Below are 19,768 nucleotides of genomic sequence, written 5' to 3' on the forward strand. Positions count from 1 at the left end.
GCAATAATAAAGTTGCTAAAGTTAAACAATTAAACACAGTTCATTTTTTTCTTATTTAATAAATAATATAAAAAAAGTGAACCGTTTTTGGTTTGTTTGGATGTTTTTTTTACATTATTGGAAAAAACAGTGTCTTATCTAACTCCAGCAATAATACAAGCAATAACGAAACCGACTGAAATTTTTGGGTGGACATTTCATATCCCGTTTAAGTGGAGTCCAGTGTGCATAGCCTCACAACTACTGGTGACTTTTCCACTCCTGGAGTTGGTCTTCTTTTGTGTTGCTCTGGTTCCATAGATGACCTCACTGTTCATTCGCAAAAAAAAAATAAAAATAAAAATAAAAATCAATCATATTCCATGGTTAACATTGAAAAAACCCACAAAAACGTGACAAGTTTCAACATCTGATCAAATCATCAGCTGCTTTTATGGTATCATCCTACAGATGTTCAATTATGTTTGTCACATCAACAGTAACATGGCATTTTATCTCTAGCCTCGTAGAAAAAAAAATGAAACACGATAGTATATGCACAATCACACACAGAGTACACTTGACAAAAACACTTTTATGTGGTTTACATTTCACTTTTATTTAATCCTCAAAACTGCCCATATTGCAGGGTTTTTCTTGATGAAATATGGAACTGAGCAATTAGTTCTACAAAATTATGGTAAAAACTTGCTCATTTTTCTACCTTATTGCTAAGAAACTTTACAGGTGCACAGTTTGTAAAAATAACCCTTTTAAGACTGAATGTATACACATGCTACAGAATTTTTTTAAAAAAAATGACATTAGCATAGCACCTCCAGATGGGGCAAATGCAGTGCTGAACACAGACAGAATGTTTACAAAGTTAGAACTGCTCGTTTATTTTACAGCTTTTAAAGGGAAGAAATTGTTCAGTCCTAAAAGGGTTAGGTAGAAACCCTAATATACTTCTTTTTCTAACAAAGCTGCCACTCAATCCCACAGTACAGTGCTTGAAAACAAAGTCAAAAGTCTGGCACAGGAAAGTATACACATTTGTTCAGTACTCATAAACACAGCTGCTTTTGAAAGAAAGTAAATAATATGGTTAATAATTGAAGAGCATCTTAGTTCCAAGATGGACACCTCTATGGAGTCATTTAATCTACAAGTGGGTAGCTCACTTCCAATAGATAATTTGTTTCACTTGGCATTAATATTCTGTATAATGGGAATTCACTGATTTATGTCTTGAGTTTGTTTTTTTTCAGGTAACCATTCTGACCTCATAAGTCCGGGCAATGACAAGAAGTACAGAATACCATTATTAACACAGTTGTGGGATGCCCTTAGGGCAAATAATGAGGAAAAACAGCAGCAGCAGATTATTAAAGACTACGCTAGTGTTGAATTCCAAAATGCAGTTCCAAACAAAAGAAAACAAGAAAAAGGCATAGCTAAATTTGAGCACTTAATTTGCTTTTTCTTCCTATAGTTGGAACTATAACAACATTCTGAACACAGACTCAATTTCTATGTATATAGAATTAACAGCAGACTTAACAGCTAGAACAGTTATAACAGTTTCATACTGAAACGTTGTAAAAGTAGTTTTATCAAAATCTTGAGATGTTGTTAATATCATGAAAATCAGTTAACAGCTCACAAGGCCAATAAATGTAACGATATCACCCCACAGGAAAAAGTTCAGGAAGATAATATATCTGAACAACTGGACATCTTAACGACAGTAAGGACCTGGAAGACCACTTCTGTACTACAGAATAACTACTGGCAACAACGGAGCCACAAGCCCAAGGGAAAAACGGGGTTTAAAATGGTCTTGTAAGCAGAACTTTGTAATAGTCTCTTTTTTTCACCCACTTGGCTGTAGTGTGTAGAACAGCAGAAAGTCGTTAGGTTCTTTACAAGTCAAAGAATATTATATCTATTGGGCAAAATTATTGCAAGTAAAGAAACTGAATATAAAAAGTATTGCATTTATATGTAAAAATTTTAAAATAATGAGTATAAAAGCAGGTGTCAAGTTCTGAAAAGCTATTTTAAATAGTCTTTGAAAGTTAAAAGGCTTGTTATGGTTTGCCTACTGCGTGTATATCATGGTTGGTTCTTGAATACCCTCTGATATATATATCGCTTGTTTTAATTCTCAGTCTAATGAGCGATGAAAATCTGTGGCTCTTGAATCAAGCCGTACTGTAAGATACGTGCTTCTAACAAAAACACTGTGAAATGATTCCTGCCACAACAAAATTAAAACGAAATTGTATAGCACATAGAAAGGTAAACAGATTTGCAAGTAATTGCCAGTAAACAGTTTAAAACAGAGATAAGGCCACAATGAATTCTGCCCTTGGTCACTGAAACGGAGATGAGGTGAGGCAGTATTCACTAGTGCTAAGAACCAGCATTGCGACTACGTCATGGGAGTAAGTTTTGTAATACAGAATAGCAAATATCAAGGCCTGTGGTAGAATACAAGCACATCTTAGAAGGACAGTGGCATCAATTTTAATATTAGCTAAATATGCCTTATAACCGATTTCTTCCTTCAACCACATTTTTTTCCACACATACAACAGAGCACTAAAGCAAACAAGTAGAATGGAGCGTCAGAGTACACAAACGTGGTGCGGAGACAATGCTGTAAAACGGTCGTGGGTGTTGCAACTGGAATAAGCGGTCAGAAATAAAGACCTTATGAAAATGGTCAACAGATAAGCCTGTAAGCAACGCACTGTAGGGAGCCACAGGTTCACATTTACACAGCAGTCGTGGCTCTTGCTTCAGGGTATAGAAAAGGCTGAACACACCATAACATTTGTATTTTGGCTGTTAAAGAGGAAGATCACACTATCAGAACTTGTCCTATGAGTCTATGCCTAGTTCTGTGACTACAAATGAACTACCGGGGTATACTTTCAAATACAAATGAAGCAGGCAGGTCTACGAGGAGGGACAAAACATGTCAAAGTCAAAATGAAAAACAAATGCAACAACCAACAAAGTCAAAGTGCAAATGAGCCTTGAATTTACGATGGAGAGAAGACTTGAATGTTGCACAAGCTGTTGGCAGGGAAAAAGAAACCCACGGGAAATAAGGATGGGAGGAGCTGACATCTTCATAGTGCTTTTACGATTTTCTATTTGCCCATTTCTAAGTAATAAAATTTACTTCTAGTTATTATGGTATGATCACTTCACAATGAAAGCACGTTCTCAATACAAGTGTTACACCAAAGTCTGGCCTAATTTACTGAACAGTTATGAAGAAAAACATGCTGCTTGTGATTCTCAAGTGATGAAGGGCATCACCTACCAATCCCATTTGTAGCATATACTTCTCATGGTATTTTAGTTACATGCCAACAAGACAGAAGACATGCTGCCAAATGAAGTTATTGGGAACATTCCACTTTCGAAATAAAACATTTAACTTACACTTAATACAAATTATGTACAAGATTAGAAAAACCTGAACAGATCCTGAAACATTTTCAGATGCAGTATGACTGAGCAAGGAAGAGGGGGAGTAACCCAGTAACAACTCTTCAAAAACACCAACGTATGCCTGTGACATGAACAATCATTAATATGACTGCTTGAGATGCCACTTTAAAAAAAAAACTCATGTAATGTTAGAACCTCATGAATTATCACTATAAATACATATTTAAAAAAGGAAAACAGAAATAACTATTAACAATGACTGAAAACAGAGCACTAAAGTTAACATACATTGCATGTATTGCAGGCAAGGCAGAGGCATTTTTTAAAGCTTTTGCACAGACTTCATATAATCTTAAAAAAAATATGCTGGCCTTTACAAGGTTCTACTTGCTGAAATAAAAACAATTTCAGTTCATAAAAAGTCACAAGACTTCAGTTTAAAAAAAGGAACAGTTCCAGCCACAGACCAAAAATATATATATTTTTTTAAAACTGGAAGAGTATGGTAATTAGATTATACAAGCATGGTCAGGCTTGGAACCTGAATATACTTCAGAGCAAAAGCTCAGAGGAAAAAAAAAATATAAACTATTTGGTAACAAAAGTGTACTATATGTTGTGATACAAAAAAGGTATGGTGAAAATGTACCTTTTATACTAAAGCTTATACAAGTTCCTTGGTCCATAAAAACTATGTTGTGTTCATGTTTTCTAGTTTGCTCAACATGTATCCCAGCCACATTTTTTGTTTCTTGCCCATTAAAAAAAACAGCTGAAAAATAGATTTTCAATAAAGTTCTTATGTTTCGGATGTTTTTTTTTTTTTTTTATTGTGGCTTCTATATTTAAGATCAGCACTTGCAGGTAACAAGGTTCAAATAATATCACCTAAAATGGAAAGGTGTTTTCCCATGAAACCACAAAAATTGTTCAGTTCTCTTGAATGTAGCACTTAAAAGTCAGTTAAAGTCCAGACAAACAACAGTAGTTAGGAAACTACAGTTGCTGTAGATGATGTGACATTGGTTGGATTTGTGCTGACGTTTGTGTAACTTCCCTCGCTGTTTGCATTTGTTTCACTGGAAGCCATGAGGCTTGAGTTGGCTCTGAGGATTGCTCCAGCAGCGCTGCAGTGTGGTCGTGGCCCTGGTTCCGGTGTGTATGTAAAGGTAAGGCTGGTGGAGTAAATTATGCCATCGTTACGGACCAAAGTTACTGGAACCTGGACTGGCTGACGAACCCACCTCCAACCCTCTCGAAATGCAGAAATGTCTGGAACAACACATAGCATGCTCTCTGCGCATCTGAAAAACAGGAAAGTCAACTGAGCATAATAAAACTTAAGCTTAAAGAATAGAACAGAACAAAATAGTTCATTTGGAAGGGACCTACAACAATCATCTAGGCCAACTGCCTGAGCACTTCAGGGCTGACCAAAAGTTAAAGCATGTTATTAAGTGCATTGCTCAGGTGCCTCTTAAATACTGACAGGCTTGGGGCATTGACCACCTCTCTAAGAAGCCTGTTCCAATGTTCGACGACCCTCTCGGTAAAGAAATGGTTCCTAATGTCAAGTCTGAACCTCCCCTGGTGCAGCTTTGAACCATTCCCATGTGTCACTGGATACGAGGGAGAAGAGATCAGCACCTCCCTTTCCACCTCCCCTCCTCGGGAAGCTGTAGAGAGCAATGAGGTGGCCCCTCAGCCTCCTTTTCTCCAAACTAGACAAACCCAAAGGCATCAGCCACTCCTCACAGCACATTCCTTCCAGCCCTTTCCACCAGCTTTGTTGCCCTCCTCCGGACATATTCAAGTACCTGAACATCTTCCTTAAATTGTGGGGCCCAGAACTGCACACAGTACTCAAGGTGGGTACACCAATGCTAGATACAGTGTGACCGTCACCTCTTTTGACTGGTTGGTCATGCTGTGTGTGCTGCACCCCAGGATGCAGTTTGCCCTCTTGGCTGCCGGGGCGCACTGCTGACTCATATTGAGCCTGCTGTCAACCAGCACCCCCAGATCCCTTTCTGCAGGGCAGAAAGCATACACTTGAGTGTATACACCTGAGCATACACTCTTTAAAGCATCCAGTAAAATGTAATCACCACAAAAGTAGTAGGAAATACTGTACCTGTACATGGTTTCAGCTTCCACATCCCCAAACCAGACACGTAAATTTGGAGTGAAGTTCTGTCCTGTAAGTTCCAACATTGCTACATCCCCGCCACCATTCAACTGTAAAGGGAGTGAATAGAAAAAAGAAAAACCACACACACAAAAAAAATGTATTACTAAAAACAAACATCTCCCTCTCAGAAGAACACAGAAAAAAATTCTTCACACGCACACAACAACTGTAAACAGTGCTACTTCTATTAGCTGGATAAAGCTGTGTGGAAGAAACACACCTACACAACTGAACTGTAAAGAAGTAACACATCTAAAAGATACTGCCAATTAATTTGATATCCTGAAGGAACTTCTAAGTTTTGACAGTGGCTACTTAGAAGTCAACAAGGCTTTGAAAACAAAGAGCAAAGAATCTTTCAGAGAACATGTTAGAAGAGCTTCAAGTTTTTTTCCAAAGCAGAATGCTGATTTTGTTAATAAGGTTTCAGTCTGGCTCTCTTTCATCTATAATTGACTGTTTTAAGAACCAAAATCAATTTCAAAATAATCACACAGAAGTAGAAGTTCTAAGGATATCACTACCACGGTATTTTAAGAAATAAAATTCTTAATGTATAGAAAAACATTAATGTTATTCCTGTAATAGACAGGCTCATGTATTCTGAAATGTAGGTAAGAAAAATTATTACAACACAACTTTCCTATTTATAAAGCTAGTAAGAATGTTTTCCTACAGTATTGCACAAAGGCACCATGAAGGTTAAATCAGTAGGAGAAAACTCATCTCACCTAAAAGAGTTTATTAAAAAAAAAATAATCAACTTACTTGAAGACTTTCTACAACAGGCACAGGTGTCACTGGAGCATGGACCGGTCCCATCCCCTCATAAAATGTGTATTCTGCTTTATCTGTGCTAATGATTGTCCAAGAAGCTCCATCATTAATCATTTCTTTATTTGGTTCTTTTGGGCATGGAGTGGCCTTAGAAAGAAAGAAAATTTTTAAATCTGACCTGTAGACTTGTCTACCAACTCACAGAGCTAAAAACCAACTCAGCCAGTAACAATGTCTATTATCTCAAAAACATGTTTCCTTATATATTTCCTGCAAAAAAATGATCTAGAGAAACAGTCACATACATTTCAGCAAAACTAGTAGAAACCTAAAACTTGTGAGGACACTCACTTGATACTGTCAACTCTCCAACCTTCTGGTTATTATTGGGTTTTATTGTATGGAATGTTTTATTGTAGTTCAGCTTTCAAAGTTTTAGCATTATTCAATAGCCATTAACCAACAAACTACAACAACTAGAAGTAGCAATTTTAAAATAAATCTTGTTTTGCAAAGTGACTAAAACATCTACAGTCTGAAGTGGAATACTCTTCATTAGTTTTAACATCTGGCCAAGATTTTTTTTTTCTTTTAGCCATCCACAAAATGATGGAAAACATATGCTTATATTTCAGTGTTTGTGCAAAGATTTGGGAGAGAAGCTGAAATGACAACCTTGCAAAGTAGTCAGAAATATTCACCGTCTCCTTGTAAATATTACTAAATATTAATAAATTAGCATACCTACATAGACATTTTTTATAGCAACGAAAGTATCTCTGAACAATTCCATCATTGAGCAACCAGTAAGGAAACTGTGTATAGGTTAAACACAGGCATAGGAAAAAAAAAAGGGGGACCCAAAAATTCTAATTTTAATACCTAAATTCTGTTTTCTTCCATTAAGCTTTAAGGATACCTAGGTATGTAACGATGACCTTTGCTCTTCAAAACCGTTAGATAAATTTCAATTAGCACGAATTTACCAGTTCAGATGAAAGGAAGTTAAGATCAAAGCTGCACTCTCATGTGGACTCTTCATTCTGATATGATCATGTAAAAAAGCACTGAAAACAGCTTGCAAGGGAAGTGTGCAGCAGGGATAGTAACTACAGATATTTCCAAGCTCAAGACCCAACTGATATTTTTATTAGAAACACATGGAGCTTCTAAATTACCAGCCCAACTTCAAAAGAGGAACTGCTGTATACTATTTTGATGCCTGACATTTTTCCTACAGGTTGACTACAATTCCTGTTGGCATGGACCGATGTTCTCATGAACAAAACCATGGATATCAAAAATTAATGACCCCATACGAGATCCTTGCCTGGCTTCTTCAGATCTGCGAAACCCCTGCCACAAAGTGGAAGGCAAATGCCACAGAACTTGTTCTAAAAGCCCTGCTATGTCAAGAATCGTTTCAGGAAAACATTACTCTTGTCATAGAAATCCTCAATAGATTATAATTGCTCTTCTAGAGAAGCATTCCTCCTTGTCACTTCCAAGTACAGCAGTTTACCTCCAGGTACTTCCCCCCACCACCTTTCCAGTGGCACTGGAAGACTGAAATGCCTTAACACCATGCTTAGTACCCCATGTATTGACTGGCTTTACACGAAGACAGGATGGGAAATAAATAATTGCACAACAGATAAAGGCCAGAATTCCCCAAGAAGTGCCAAACACAACACGGACACAGACAAAAGGAATCCAAGGAATATAATGTATTTGTATTTAAAAAAACCCCCACAATCAAACACCACACCCCCCCCCCAAACCTCAAGAAAGCTCTGTATCAAAGGATATTAAAGAAATGAAATTATAACAGATTAGAAAAAGTTGTGGGTTGTTGTTTTTTTTTTTAATAGAAAGCTAATTAAAGGAAAGCAAAAAGCAAAAGGTAGAACTTAACAGTCATTCTCCTTTCAAAATGCACAAAGCTAACAGCACACCCCCTCCCCAAGACTGCTGTTGTGACCAGTTTTATTCAACATCCTTACCTGGTGAAGTTGAATCTTGAAACTTCTGCATGATCCTAAGTTTTTCATGTAGTTAAATGCTGTTACAATTGCACTGATTTTATGTCCAGAAGGACATCGAAATGAACATAGAGGGCAAAAAAATGGTAATGAGCTTCCATTTAGATAAAAGTGAGGTTTCTAAAGAAAACTTCTCTAAATGATGCCCATAAAATACTGAACTTGGAACTGGTAGTTACAACTTAGGATCCTGGAGCCACCACTGACAGTTTACTGAAATCACCAGCTCAATGTGCAGTGGTAGCCGCAAGTGGCAACACAATGTTCGACACCATCAGAAGACAATATTGAGAACAAGGTATCACATATTATTTTGCCAGTGTAAACCCTTTATTCACCTAATTCTGGAATACTGTGTGCAGTTCTGATCTCCCTGTCTAAGAAAGCCATGGTGAAAAAAGAGAAGGTACAGAAGGGGCAACTGACATCACAAGGACTCACAAACCTTTTGAGAAGAAATTATAAAGACTATGACTCTCCAATTTGGAGAGAAGAAATTAAGATATTGACGGGTAAGGTGAATGCAGAACTATTGCTCACTAAATACTGCAAAACTGGAATCACTCACAGAAACTATTACATCATTCAAAACCAATACAGCAAAAGTTTACTATACAGAAGACAGGAAACCTCTTGAACTTTCTGCCATAGAACACCACAGAGAGAGCGTCAGCACATTCAAAAGGAATCAAACTGATGGACTACACATCTACAAAATGATACTGAAAGACAGAGTCAGGGATGCAGCCTTTAACAACCCTTTATACAAGAAGCATGGATGCTGGCAGAGTACAACTGCACTGGACTGCACAAAGCGACCAGGTCTGCCTGCTTCTTGTAAGCACCGTCTCCTACAGCTGCTGTATGCTCTGATCCATTAAGGCATTACTTATATTCTTTCTGTATTCTCCAGAATACATGGATTTCTTTAAAGAAAGATCTGGCTGGTACTTCAGCAACTGCATTTCAAGGTTTCTGTAGGTTCATGCTGATCTGCTGACTTTTTACAGCCTCTCTGCTTTAAGCCTCTAAGGTCTCTTAATATTGGGCTATTTCCATGCATCCAAGAGAGACGCGTCACCCTGAAGTAAACTTTGCAGGTTTTTGTGGTTTTCCTTCTTTTCCAGTGATCACAGTCTGTCTAGACTCCTACTATAGGCACAGTATTCAACAGTAAATGCTTAAAAGCAGGCAGCTGAAAGATGCTACGCATGCTTGTTTCTCTGGTCTTGGTCTTCTGATCCAAAGGAAAAAAATAGCTAAAATGGGACTTCTCTGCTGCCACTGGTAAGAAAGAATTGATCTTCTATAGTGATTTCACTTACCAAAGAGTAATGACAGCCCAATGTGCAAGTTAACAGATTTTATTCAACAAGTAGAAGCAGCAGGTACCTACTCCACTACAAGAATTCAGAATAGTGGGTTGTCCTTTATTTAAGCCCCACCCAGGTGGAAAATTCAGAGCTCTTAACAGATTGGGCTCCACAAGTGCTGCAGAAACTCAAGAGTGGTAGGATGCCCGGGTAGTCCCACAGGCAATTCCAGGATGTTGAACTAAAGCAACTGTCAGAGAAGCAAGAGTTGCTTCTGCATTCAGCCCCTCCCACAAAGCACTTTCAGAAAGATCAAACGGCAAGGCTGATCCTGAGTTACTGCAATTCTTGCATAGCTTGATGAAGGTCCATTCTTCTTTACAAGAAAGTATATTGATAGATGTATCTCTGCTATGTGCTATCTGGTCCCTTCTGAGCCACAAGTCATGAATGTGTTTCCTGAAATATGAACAAAGCTTCTCATATTCTCTTTTCCATCATCCCAATTCAGGATAAAAGTCAACTGAGCCTTTACCAATTTTTCTTGTCCCTTCCCTTAAATTAAGGGAAATCTTTAAGAAGTTAGCTTCCCCCTTTCCTTACCCAAGAAGCTATAGCTGTTCTCCTAAGGAAGTCCCAAGTCTTTCCCAAGTGTGGCCATCCTCCTGGAGCACAGCGTTATCTCTCAACACCCTTTGCTATTTGAGCTGCCCTGGATGTTTAGAGAAAATTGCAATACTTAGGTAGGCCTGAACTTGGCCACAGTCTTGTTACTCTTACAGGAATTACCATGCTGAAAGTCTGCTAAAACCATGCTAACATACACATGGGATTAAAGCATAATTTGTTATCATATGGTTTAAGCTGTCAGAACAATTGTACGTTGTGGTATTTTATTTATTTTTTTTACAGTTCTCCTCAAGGGTTTATTCCTGTCATAGTAATTTGCTAGGGACATTTTTCTCCCCCTACTGAAGAAACAAATACTTGAAGACTGACAGAGCTACATTCTTCACAGACAAATTTCTGTGGCTTTACAAATTATTGTGGCCAACTGCCATAGCTGTCTATGTTTATGCTCTTAGCCAAGCGCAAGGCACTGCAACTCTGCTAAATTCATCATGAAATAAGACCATCATGAACTGTATCGTTTCCTATTTGCTGTAATCTAGAAATGGACACACAAGTGGTGTAAACTCCACTGGCATATGTCAACACACTAAGTCACAGTATCACGACTGCATGCACAAGTTCCTAGGGTGTTTCCATTTCTTCCACTGGAGAAAAGAGAATTCATTGTCTAGACAGACATGGAAGAAGGTTATGGGGAAAGAAAAACAGATTTAGAAAGGGACAGATAAAGTTCGTTGCTTTCCAACCTCTGCCTTTTCAAAACAAAATATTAGACTCACAATTCAAAACCAACTGCATAACTGGCATTCATACATATTTTGGGAGTATTTGGGAAAATGTCGCAACCACGCTTCTCATCTATTGAAACAGTTTTAAACAACTCACTTGAAATTGGATTATTCTCTCCTGGGAAAGGCACAAATACATTCTCTCAGTGTCTTTAAGGTAAAATGCACATTTATGGAGCTGCGATACTGGATCATCTGCATCCAATAACGCTGTTTGTTTATCTACTTTTCGAATTATCTGTGAATGAAAATTGTAGATATATATTTAGGACAATTTCTGTACTTCATTACATTGCAGATTACATATGTACTGTTAGTAAAGGAAGTGAAAGGTCGTTACACTCAGTACTACAGCTTCAATGTGCTGCATGCATATGTATTTTATCTTTTTTGCTATAAGAGTGGGGAAGAAACTTGAAGCTTCAGCAGAATCTACTTTTGTTCCATTTCCTGGTACAAAAGAGCAGTAGGTCAAGTATTAATAGACTTCTACAGAAGCTTCCACCATTGACAGCATCAACAACACTCTGTGGCAGACTGGTTGCTGAATGAGAACAGTTGAAAATAAGGATTTACTTTAAAGGTATTGAGATGTCCTTAAGTACAGTTTTGCAAACACAACAATCATAGCGTATCTTAACAATAGTCGGTCATTAAATATTACATAAAGACAACTGCAAAGAACAATTGTTGTTACATCTGGCAGTTCAGTGAAAAAAAAAAATCTGCTGACTTAATTCAGAGCTGTTACACTAATTTATTTTTAAAAATTAAAAAAGTTATTCCCTTACAGACAGTGGAAATCTGTAGCTTGGAATTTTAACTCAACTTCTAGAAAAAAGTTTAATACTTCATTTATGCAACATCAGCAGAAGCAGCAGCCAAAGTGCTTGAAGATTTCTAAGCCGACAATCAGAAAGCCAACCATGTCCTCTGGGATTTCTAATGATAATAAATGGCATTATTAGCAATATAAGTTTCAAGGTTAACTTGTTTCTTCAAAGGTCTTTGTATTACCAATAAAACGTCTGCAAGTTACCTTTTAATCGTATCACCTTCAATCAATCTTGTAAGGTAGCATGACAAATGTTCCCAATAGCAAACAAAACAGGAACCTTTAACCTAATTTGTTTTAATCTATTTCTACCTACAAATAAGTTTTCTGGAATCATAAGTGATGGCATCTCCATTTGGCAGTAAGAAAATATTAACATGAAGCCCACAAATAAAGTGAGATCCTCTTACTGCATGTCATGTGCACTGAAACAGATCAGTAGTAAGCAGGTCTGGAGTTTTCTGTCAAATAATGTGATTTATTTATTTTTTTAAAAAGAAGATCTATTTAAATGATCATGCTTTACCATTTACTCTGAGCAGGCTATTTTCTTTTTTAGCTAAGTTTGATATTGGGAGAGAATTTCTCATTACAGTCCTAGTAAAATAAGTCTGGGGAGGGGAACAAAAACTTGCTTGCAGGGAAGGTTGGTTTTTACATTGGCACACTCTAAAAATTATTTCTAGTTAAAAGTGGAATTAGCAAAGCCTTGTATGAAATTCGTAATGGGCTGAAAAACCACAATTTCACAGATCTCAAGTGAAGCATTGTTTATTATCAGTCACATAAAATTCTAGTTAGGCTGGCATTAAGTGTATAAAACAGGAGGGGAAAAAATAATCTATAATTATCCTTAACTTTATTTATAAAAGCCATTACTGTGTACCCAGCGATAAATTTTTTGTTTCACAAACAAAATTATATATATATATAATCAATTTTGTACCTGTGACAAAGACAAATGCTGAAATTGTCTCTTTCTAAAAGAATTATTGCAAAGGCACTTCCAATGTTCCATATTTAAAACAGACACTATTAATAAATGCCCAAAATGCTTTTGCAAACTGATATTGGTATAATTATGTAATACTTAGATGTACACAGAAGTGCTTTTAGATTCAAATCCGTAGAGCATTCTTAAAGCTGTGCTGAACTTAACAAACACAACAGTCCTACTGACTGCAAAGACTACTCATCTATTCAATATCAATATTTAAGCATTTTCCTACACTGGGACCTACATTACTGTTTTCAAAATAGACATTTTCTTAAGGACAGCTTGCAGATTAACCTACTTTGTCAGGTTGGAATTCTGAAAAATTCCCTATGCTTAGTTTACAAGCTGTTCTTTGCTTACAGAATTAATCTGCAGATATAAAAATAAGCTTTTACTAAAACGAACGCCATTTTCTATGTAAAACATGTATTACCAAAGGTAAACATACAAAGACAAAAACTGTAAGCAATGCAAACTCAACTATGCAATTACACAAAGTAGCCATCTACAAATTAATTACAGCATTGGAGAAATTAAACTGTACCAGTCTTGGGAGTGCCATGCCAGTAACTGAGCATACAAGTTTGACAGTCTGCCCATAATGAATGTAGCCGTCTCTCACTGTGAATTCTTCTCCTTCCGATTCATCATCATCCACTGCGTGAAACAGGAATTTTCACAGTATTTGTTTTAATCACTGTTTTTCTCGACAGGAGGAGCATTTCACATAACACTACTACGTCAAATATACACTCAGTAACAAAACAAAGCTGTATATGGGCAATTAATATGGAGGAAAAAATGCAGGACTTTTTTTGCGGGGATGTAGGGAGATAGGTGAAAAAAATATATTGCTTCATTTTTACTTACAGAGGTGAATGTAAAACGCTCCCCACTGTTGTGAACTGGCATGGAAATTACCACCTTCTACGTGCAAATATCTGGTGCTAACTGTTTGGGATCGAAGTCTATTAAATAGTGCCACTTTTGTCCCTGATGCAATACATACTGCAAGGAACACACACAGACTTCAGATTATAAAATTACTTCATTATTACATAGAAAAGTAATAAAAAGTCACAAATACAGTAAAATAAACCAATGAATACTGGAAATCAAGAAATAATTCTAAACTATTGGTTAATTTAGAAAATATTTATTTTTTGGTCTGTCACACATATAATCACAAAATTACAAGCGGGATAACATACACAGTGGCTGTTCTCCAAAGGCATGCTACTTCACAGAATTTTGCCACTTAGCCAAATGGGCCAGTGCTTGCCAGCTGAAAGCTCTTTCTGTTCATAGCTCTCCAACAAGTGATTATTTGAGCTGAAGCTTTAGCTTGTCCTTGTGAAGTACTCGGACAACTTTCAGTGATCATTTGAAACATATTTGAAGTATAAAGAAAAATTATTCTTACGAATCACAATCAGTTGAAAGGAAGACAGACATAACTATGTAAAATTGTAACCATGCAACTTGAAATTTTCTCAGATCTGAACTTACTTATGATTCAAGAGAGAGAGAGAAATGCTAAGTCTGCTCCCCTAAAAAAAGAAATCAGCAACTAGCATTTTGCCATCAAAACGGGCGTGTTTCTTTTACTTGGTTCATATTTACTATCGAGGAATGCTCCGTTCATATTCACTGTACATCAAAACTATCTGTCTGAATACAAAGTCAACAGTGCATACTCTGAGCCCACGGGCATGAACTGCACAGCAACAGATTGCCTTTAGCCATGTGGCAAGCTAGCGACCCCGAGATCCACATTCCATAGGTGAATGGGTTCCAGCCCAACACAGATGGAAGAGCCTTTTAAAGCACTAGTGAAGAGAGAGAGAAAAACAAACAAACAAAAAAAAGGGTATCTCTTGAGGTGCTCCAGTGGTATGCAGGCAAAAAACTTTGGAGGAAAAGCAAAATTGCTCCCAATTATACATTAGCACCAGAGATATCTTAAGTTGAAAAACACAGTCAGCAAATAAATCTGGGTGAAATATCACCATACAGATTTCTTAACCAATTCCTTAAAAGGAACCAGGCAAAACATATTAAAAATAAAAACAAGAAAATGGCATGAGACACTAAGAATGTGGCTGTGATGTGACAAAGTGCAGTTTTGGATAACATGATGCTACTCATTTAACACAATCTAAAAGCTATCTCTGATACTGATCAAAACATCCTTGACACCAGATCATGGCAGCTTAAGTGATCCAACAGCTTAGAAAGCTGAGGCAGAGCATTCTTTATGCATTTGTCTAAAAGGATTCACTCCTCAGAACAGAATTTTTTTGGTGGACCTTTTATACTTACTAAATAATCAACTGTGACTGCGTAAAACTCAGTGTAACCTATCTATATTGGAATGCTTTAAAATACACTGATGTGTACAGTTCTGAAATACATTAGAAAAAAACAGAAATTGAAAATTTCGTTGTATATACTTTGCAGTCAGACCTCAGAATACATAAGAAAAAAATAGTAGGAGGCAAAATTAATTGCTACATAAAGAAAAGAACTGTAAAATACTTACAGTCTGCATTTTTCAGTGACTGTTTCTTTTTAGAAGGTTTGGAGATGACTTTGATCCGTTTACTGAGGAACACACCAATGTCGTCACTATTGCCATAGAACATTTTTACCGATAACATGAAGTGCTTTCTCTTGTCTGAGTCTGATATGTATAATGTTTTGGCAGTGCAATAATTCTGTAGGTGAAAACACACTGTTGTTTCTTCTTTCAAGTCAACCCAGTTCAAGAAACTATGTATATTTAATTATGAATAAAATAGGAAAACTGATGCAATAGTTCCTAAAACAGACCAGAAAGTGCTTTTTCCATCTCTTCTATATGGATATCTTTTATGACTACTGTTTATCTTTGTGAAGGCTAGCACCTGACTTCAATACTTTAGCCGCTTTCTACAGACCCTTACCAAGGCTGGAAAACAGATAATTGGAGACTATAGCTGTGTCAAAGCCATCTCTGAGTGGTAGTTAAGAGCACTACTGAAAACTATATTGGAATAGAACTATGCAGGCATGTACAGTACGCTGGGCATGCACAAGAGGCTGCCTGTGCAGAAAATGTGTTGAGCCAAATGTCTCGAAAAGATGAGATATGACTAGGTTTTAAAACACTAGAAAGTTACTTTCAGCTAAGTGTTTATGCTAGGTGACGATGGGAGCTTAAAAAATAAAAATCTCAAAAATACTACTAGCTACTAGGTAGCTATAAAACACTGCTTAATAAAACAACCAGCTAAGACGAACCCTCATGTGCTGCCAGTTCTATTCCAACTGTTTAAGTCATCACAAATATCTTTAAAAAAAAAAACAACCCTTGTAGCAATTTATATCACTGTAAAAAAAAATCTACTACATATACTAAGATGCTATTTTAATTATATTTTTATGCAAAGGGGCTTAAAGACCACTTCTAGCAGCAGATGTTGTTCAGCTATTTCCTTGATGAGATTATCCATTCATGCAAGCCAGGGAGAGGGCCACTGAGATTGGGCCAGAAACCTTACTTCAGTTAACCACTGATGCCTACCAAATAACCTACTGACTCCGAATTAACAACCTACAAATGAAAGGTTAGTCCCCTGCTATGATCCCATGAACCAAATCCACCTATTCGATTGTTCTACATACTTTTGAGGGATTATTTTAAGCCACTTATGTAATATCTGCTACAGTATAACAGAAGTGATCAAAAATAAGCAAGGGTATTCCTTGAGAGATGCACCACGTAGCTATAATATCCTTTGCAGTCATCTGAGTTGTTTATTACAATTCTTCTACCTTTCCTTCCAAGTTCAGCTGCTGCATTTCTTGGTCGCTGTTTCCTATTCCAATGAAGGCGCAAGGTTGTGACTCTTGCTCAGTGCAACCATCCCGTTCCATTTGCTCTTTTTTTTTCTTCCATCCACTGCCCATAAGATACACACATGGAGGAGGACAAAAGAACCTGAAAATGAAAAATGCATTATGATATTACACACAGCTTTCAAGAAAATTCTTGAGACAGAAACTGTTGTGTATGCAAAGCTTTCTCAGCCCATTCACACCTTGCATTTGAATTTATACGTGCAAGCCCTTCATTTGCCTTGAAGATTTTCTAAAATGCAAACCAAAAAAAGAGAAAAAGCAAGGAATGTCAGCATTAGATGCACTGAGTATCTTTCTAGTTCAACATATGACAGGTAACAGCCTGCATCTCTGTAATGCTTTCTACCCTTACAAAGATTCTCAAAGAAAGTGAAAAGGCCTTGCAAGTGATGGCAGCGTTTTGCTTTTGTAGGTGCTTAACATGATGCAGCGATTAATAAACATTGAACAGTTCCACAAACTCATTAAATGGACAAGTGCTGAGTACAATTCCTAAACATTTAGCGCTTCAGCATTAGCAAGGAGGGAGTCTATTCCATCCAAGCATAAACCTCTTTTCATCTTTTAAATGGAATAGATGAATTTACATCTTCATTAGTAAAAGATACAATCTAGTCTTTAATAGCACTGACTAAAATCCGTCTAGATGCTACATCCAGCACCACGTTCAAAATTGAACGCAGCATTAGAATACAATGTATTGGTCTTGAAGTTTCTGCAAAATTGTTAAAACGAAAATCCTAACCACTTTTGGTTTTAGTTTAGCCAACAGCTGCAGTGTTTTTATCATCATTTAGTTAAGATCCAAGTTAATAAAGCTGAGTGAGTACATCCAATTGTGAGGTAGCTAAAGAGGGATGAAGGGAGAGGATAAGCGAAAAATTTTTTATTTATTATGTTTATTTCAAATTAGAGAGTAGTGCTTAACTTGGCACTTCTGAAATCCTACCTACCTACCTATGCAGGTAGGTAGGTAGGATTTTTTTTAACTTTGGCTTGGGACAACTGAATTCATGGAATATTTCTATTAAACACTATATAAGCCTTGATTAGTGGAAATCGCCTTTAGTATGAAAATCAAGTCTAATACACTTCTTTATCTCACTCGTTCAATAAAATTACCTTTTTTAACAGATATAAAATGCTTTTCTAAGCAACAGAATTCTTAAAAGATGAAACCAAAGTCCTGAGTTAATAATCACATAATAATAAAATGTAAATATTAAGATTATGAATAAAAGGAAAGATTTGTAATCACTTCAGTTAGTGCACACAATTAATACATATTATTTGCTACAGAAACAAGCAACTTAATTTTAAGTTTTACTGCAATTCAAAATGTCTCAGTGGTTATGATAACAAGCAAAAATTAACCCCCGCAGGCAAAAAAAAAAAAAATCCAACTTTCTATCTTGCCAATAAGTCCACAGTGAAAATTTTTCATTTGATTTTGCTCTTTTTAAAACACAACAAAACTGATGATATACCAATATTAAATATCTATGAACATCTTTCAAAAGTATCATGCTCTAGTTTGAAAAAAAGACAGCCTACAACAGAGAATTTGTAGAAATTAATTTGCCATGTGACAACAAAAGATGTGCATGTTTGAGAAGCCCACTAAATTAATTTGTGAAACTGCTCCTACAGATTGCTTTTTAAAATTAATAATTCCAAACAAATAGAAACAAATGCTATATTTCCGCCATTATGATAATCCATTTCAGCAGAGACTTATAATAATTATTTGCTCCTTTTATTGCCTTCCCATTGTTCTAAAGTATAGAAATTTTGATAAATAGGGAATTATGAATTAACAGAAGGCCGCCTGTAGAAGTAAACTATTCAAAGTTTATTCAAAGTTGCCTGACAAAATGGTGACCTTCTGTGACGGGGTTACAGTGTTGGTGGATAAGGGGAGAGCAACAGACGTCATCTACCTGGGCTCACGCAAAGCACTTGACACTGTCCCACACGACATCCTGGTCTCTAAATTGGAGAGACAAGGATTTGACGGATGGACCACACAGTGGATAAGGGTTGTGGCTGACGGCTCAGTGTCCAAGTGGAAACCAATGATGAGTGGTGCTCCTCAGAGGTTGGTACTGAGATCGGTACTGTTTAACATCTTTGTCGGCAGCATAGACAGTGGGATTGAGTCCACTCTCATGAAGTTTGCCGACGACACCAAGCTGTGTGGTGCGGTCAACACTCTGGAGGGAAGGGATGCCATCCAGAGGGAGCTGGACAGGCTTGAGAGCTGGGCCTATGCAAACCTCGCGAAGTTCAACAAAGCCAAGTGCAAGGTTCTGCACCTGGGTCACAGCAATACCAAACACAAATAGAGGCTGCGCAAAGAATGGATTGAGAACAGCCCTGAGGAGGACGACTTGGGGGTGTTGGTGGACGAGAAGCTCAACATGACCCCGCAATGTGCACTCACGGCCCAGAAGGCCAACCATACCTTGGGCTGCATCAAAAGAAGTGTGGCCAGCAAGTCGAGGGAGGCGATTCTACCCCTCTACTCCACTCATGAGACCCCATCTGGAGTACCGCATCCAGCTTTAGAGTCCCCAGCACAAGAAGGACATGGACTTGTTGGAGTGGGTCCAGAGGAGGGCCATGAAGACGATCAGAGGGCTGGAGCACTTCTCCTATGAAGGCAGGCTGAGGGAGTTGGGGTTGTTCAGCCTGGGGAACAGAAGGCTCTGAGAAGACCTTATGGCAGCCCTCCGGTATCTGAAGGGGGCCTACGAGAAAGCTGGAGAGGGACTTTTTACAAGGGCAGGTACTGATAGGATGAGGGGTAACAGCTTCAAACTAGAACAAGGCAGATTTG

The 19,768-nt window shown here is 37.3% G+C and overlaps 1 protein-coding gene across 12 annotated transcripts in view; it reads right to left on the reverse strand.

The window, feature by feature from the left end:
- Window positions 1-39: 39 nt before the first annotated feature.
- RBPJ (recombination signal binding protein for immunoglobulin kappa J region) overlaps window positions 40-19,768 on the reverse strand; it is a 158,954-nt gene continuing 139,225 nt past the window's right edge. For 11 of the 12 annotated variants that reach the window (XM_054202028.1, XM_054202027.1, XM_054202031.1 and 8 more), the window contains 8 exons: window positions 16,843-17,008; window positions 15,569-15,743; window positions 13,897-14,034; window positions 13,571-13,683; window positions 11,292-11,432; window positions 6,410-6,565; window positions 5,585-5,688; window positions 40-4,754 (listed from right to left, as the gene is read on the reverse strand). In XM_054202028.1, the coding sequence (XP_054058003.1) occupies window positions 4,439-4,754; window positions 5,585-5,688; window positions 6,410-6,565; window positions 11,292-11,432; window positions 13,571-13,683; window positions 13,897-14,034; window positions 15,569-15,743; window positions 16,843-17,008 (1,309 nt within the window). In that variant the 3' untranslated portion in view covers window positions 40-4,438. Of the gene's footprint in view, window positions 4,755-5,584; window positions 5,689-6,409; window positions 6,566-11,291; window positions 11,433-13,570; window positions 13,684-13,896; window positions 14,035-15,568; window positions 15,744-16,842; window positions 17,009-19,393; window positions 19,621-19,768 lie in introns of all 12 variants that reach the window. The other variant, XM_054202036.1, reaches the window with a different exon arrangement.

Source organism: Rissa tridactyla, chromosome 5 (assembly GCF_028500815.1).
Source record: "Rissa tridactyla isolate bRisTri1 chromosome 5, bRisTri1.patW.cur.20221130, whole genome shotgun sequence".
Lineage (NCBI taxonomy): Eukaryota > Metazoa > Chordata > Aves > Charadriiformes > Laridae > Rissa > Rissa tridactyla.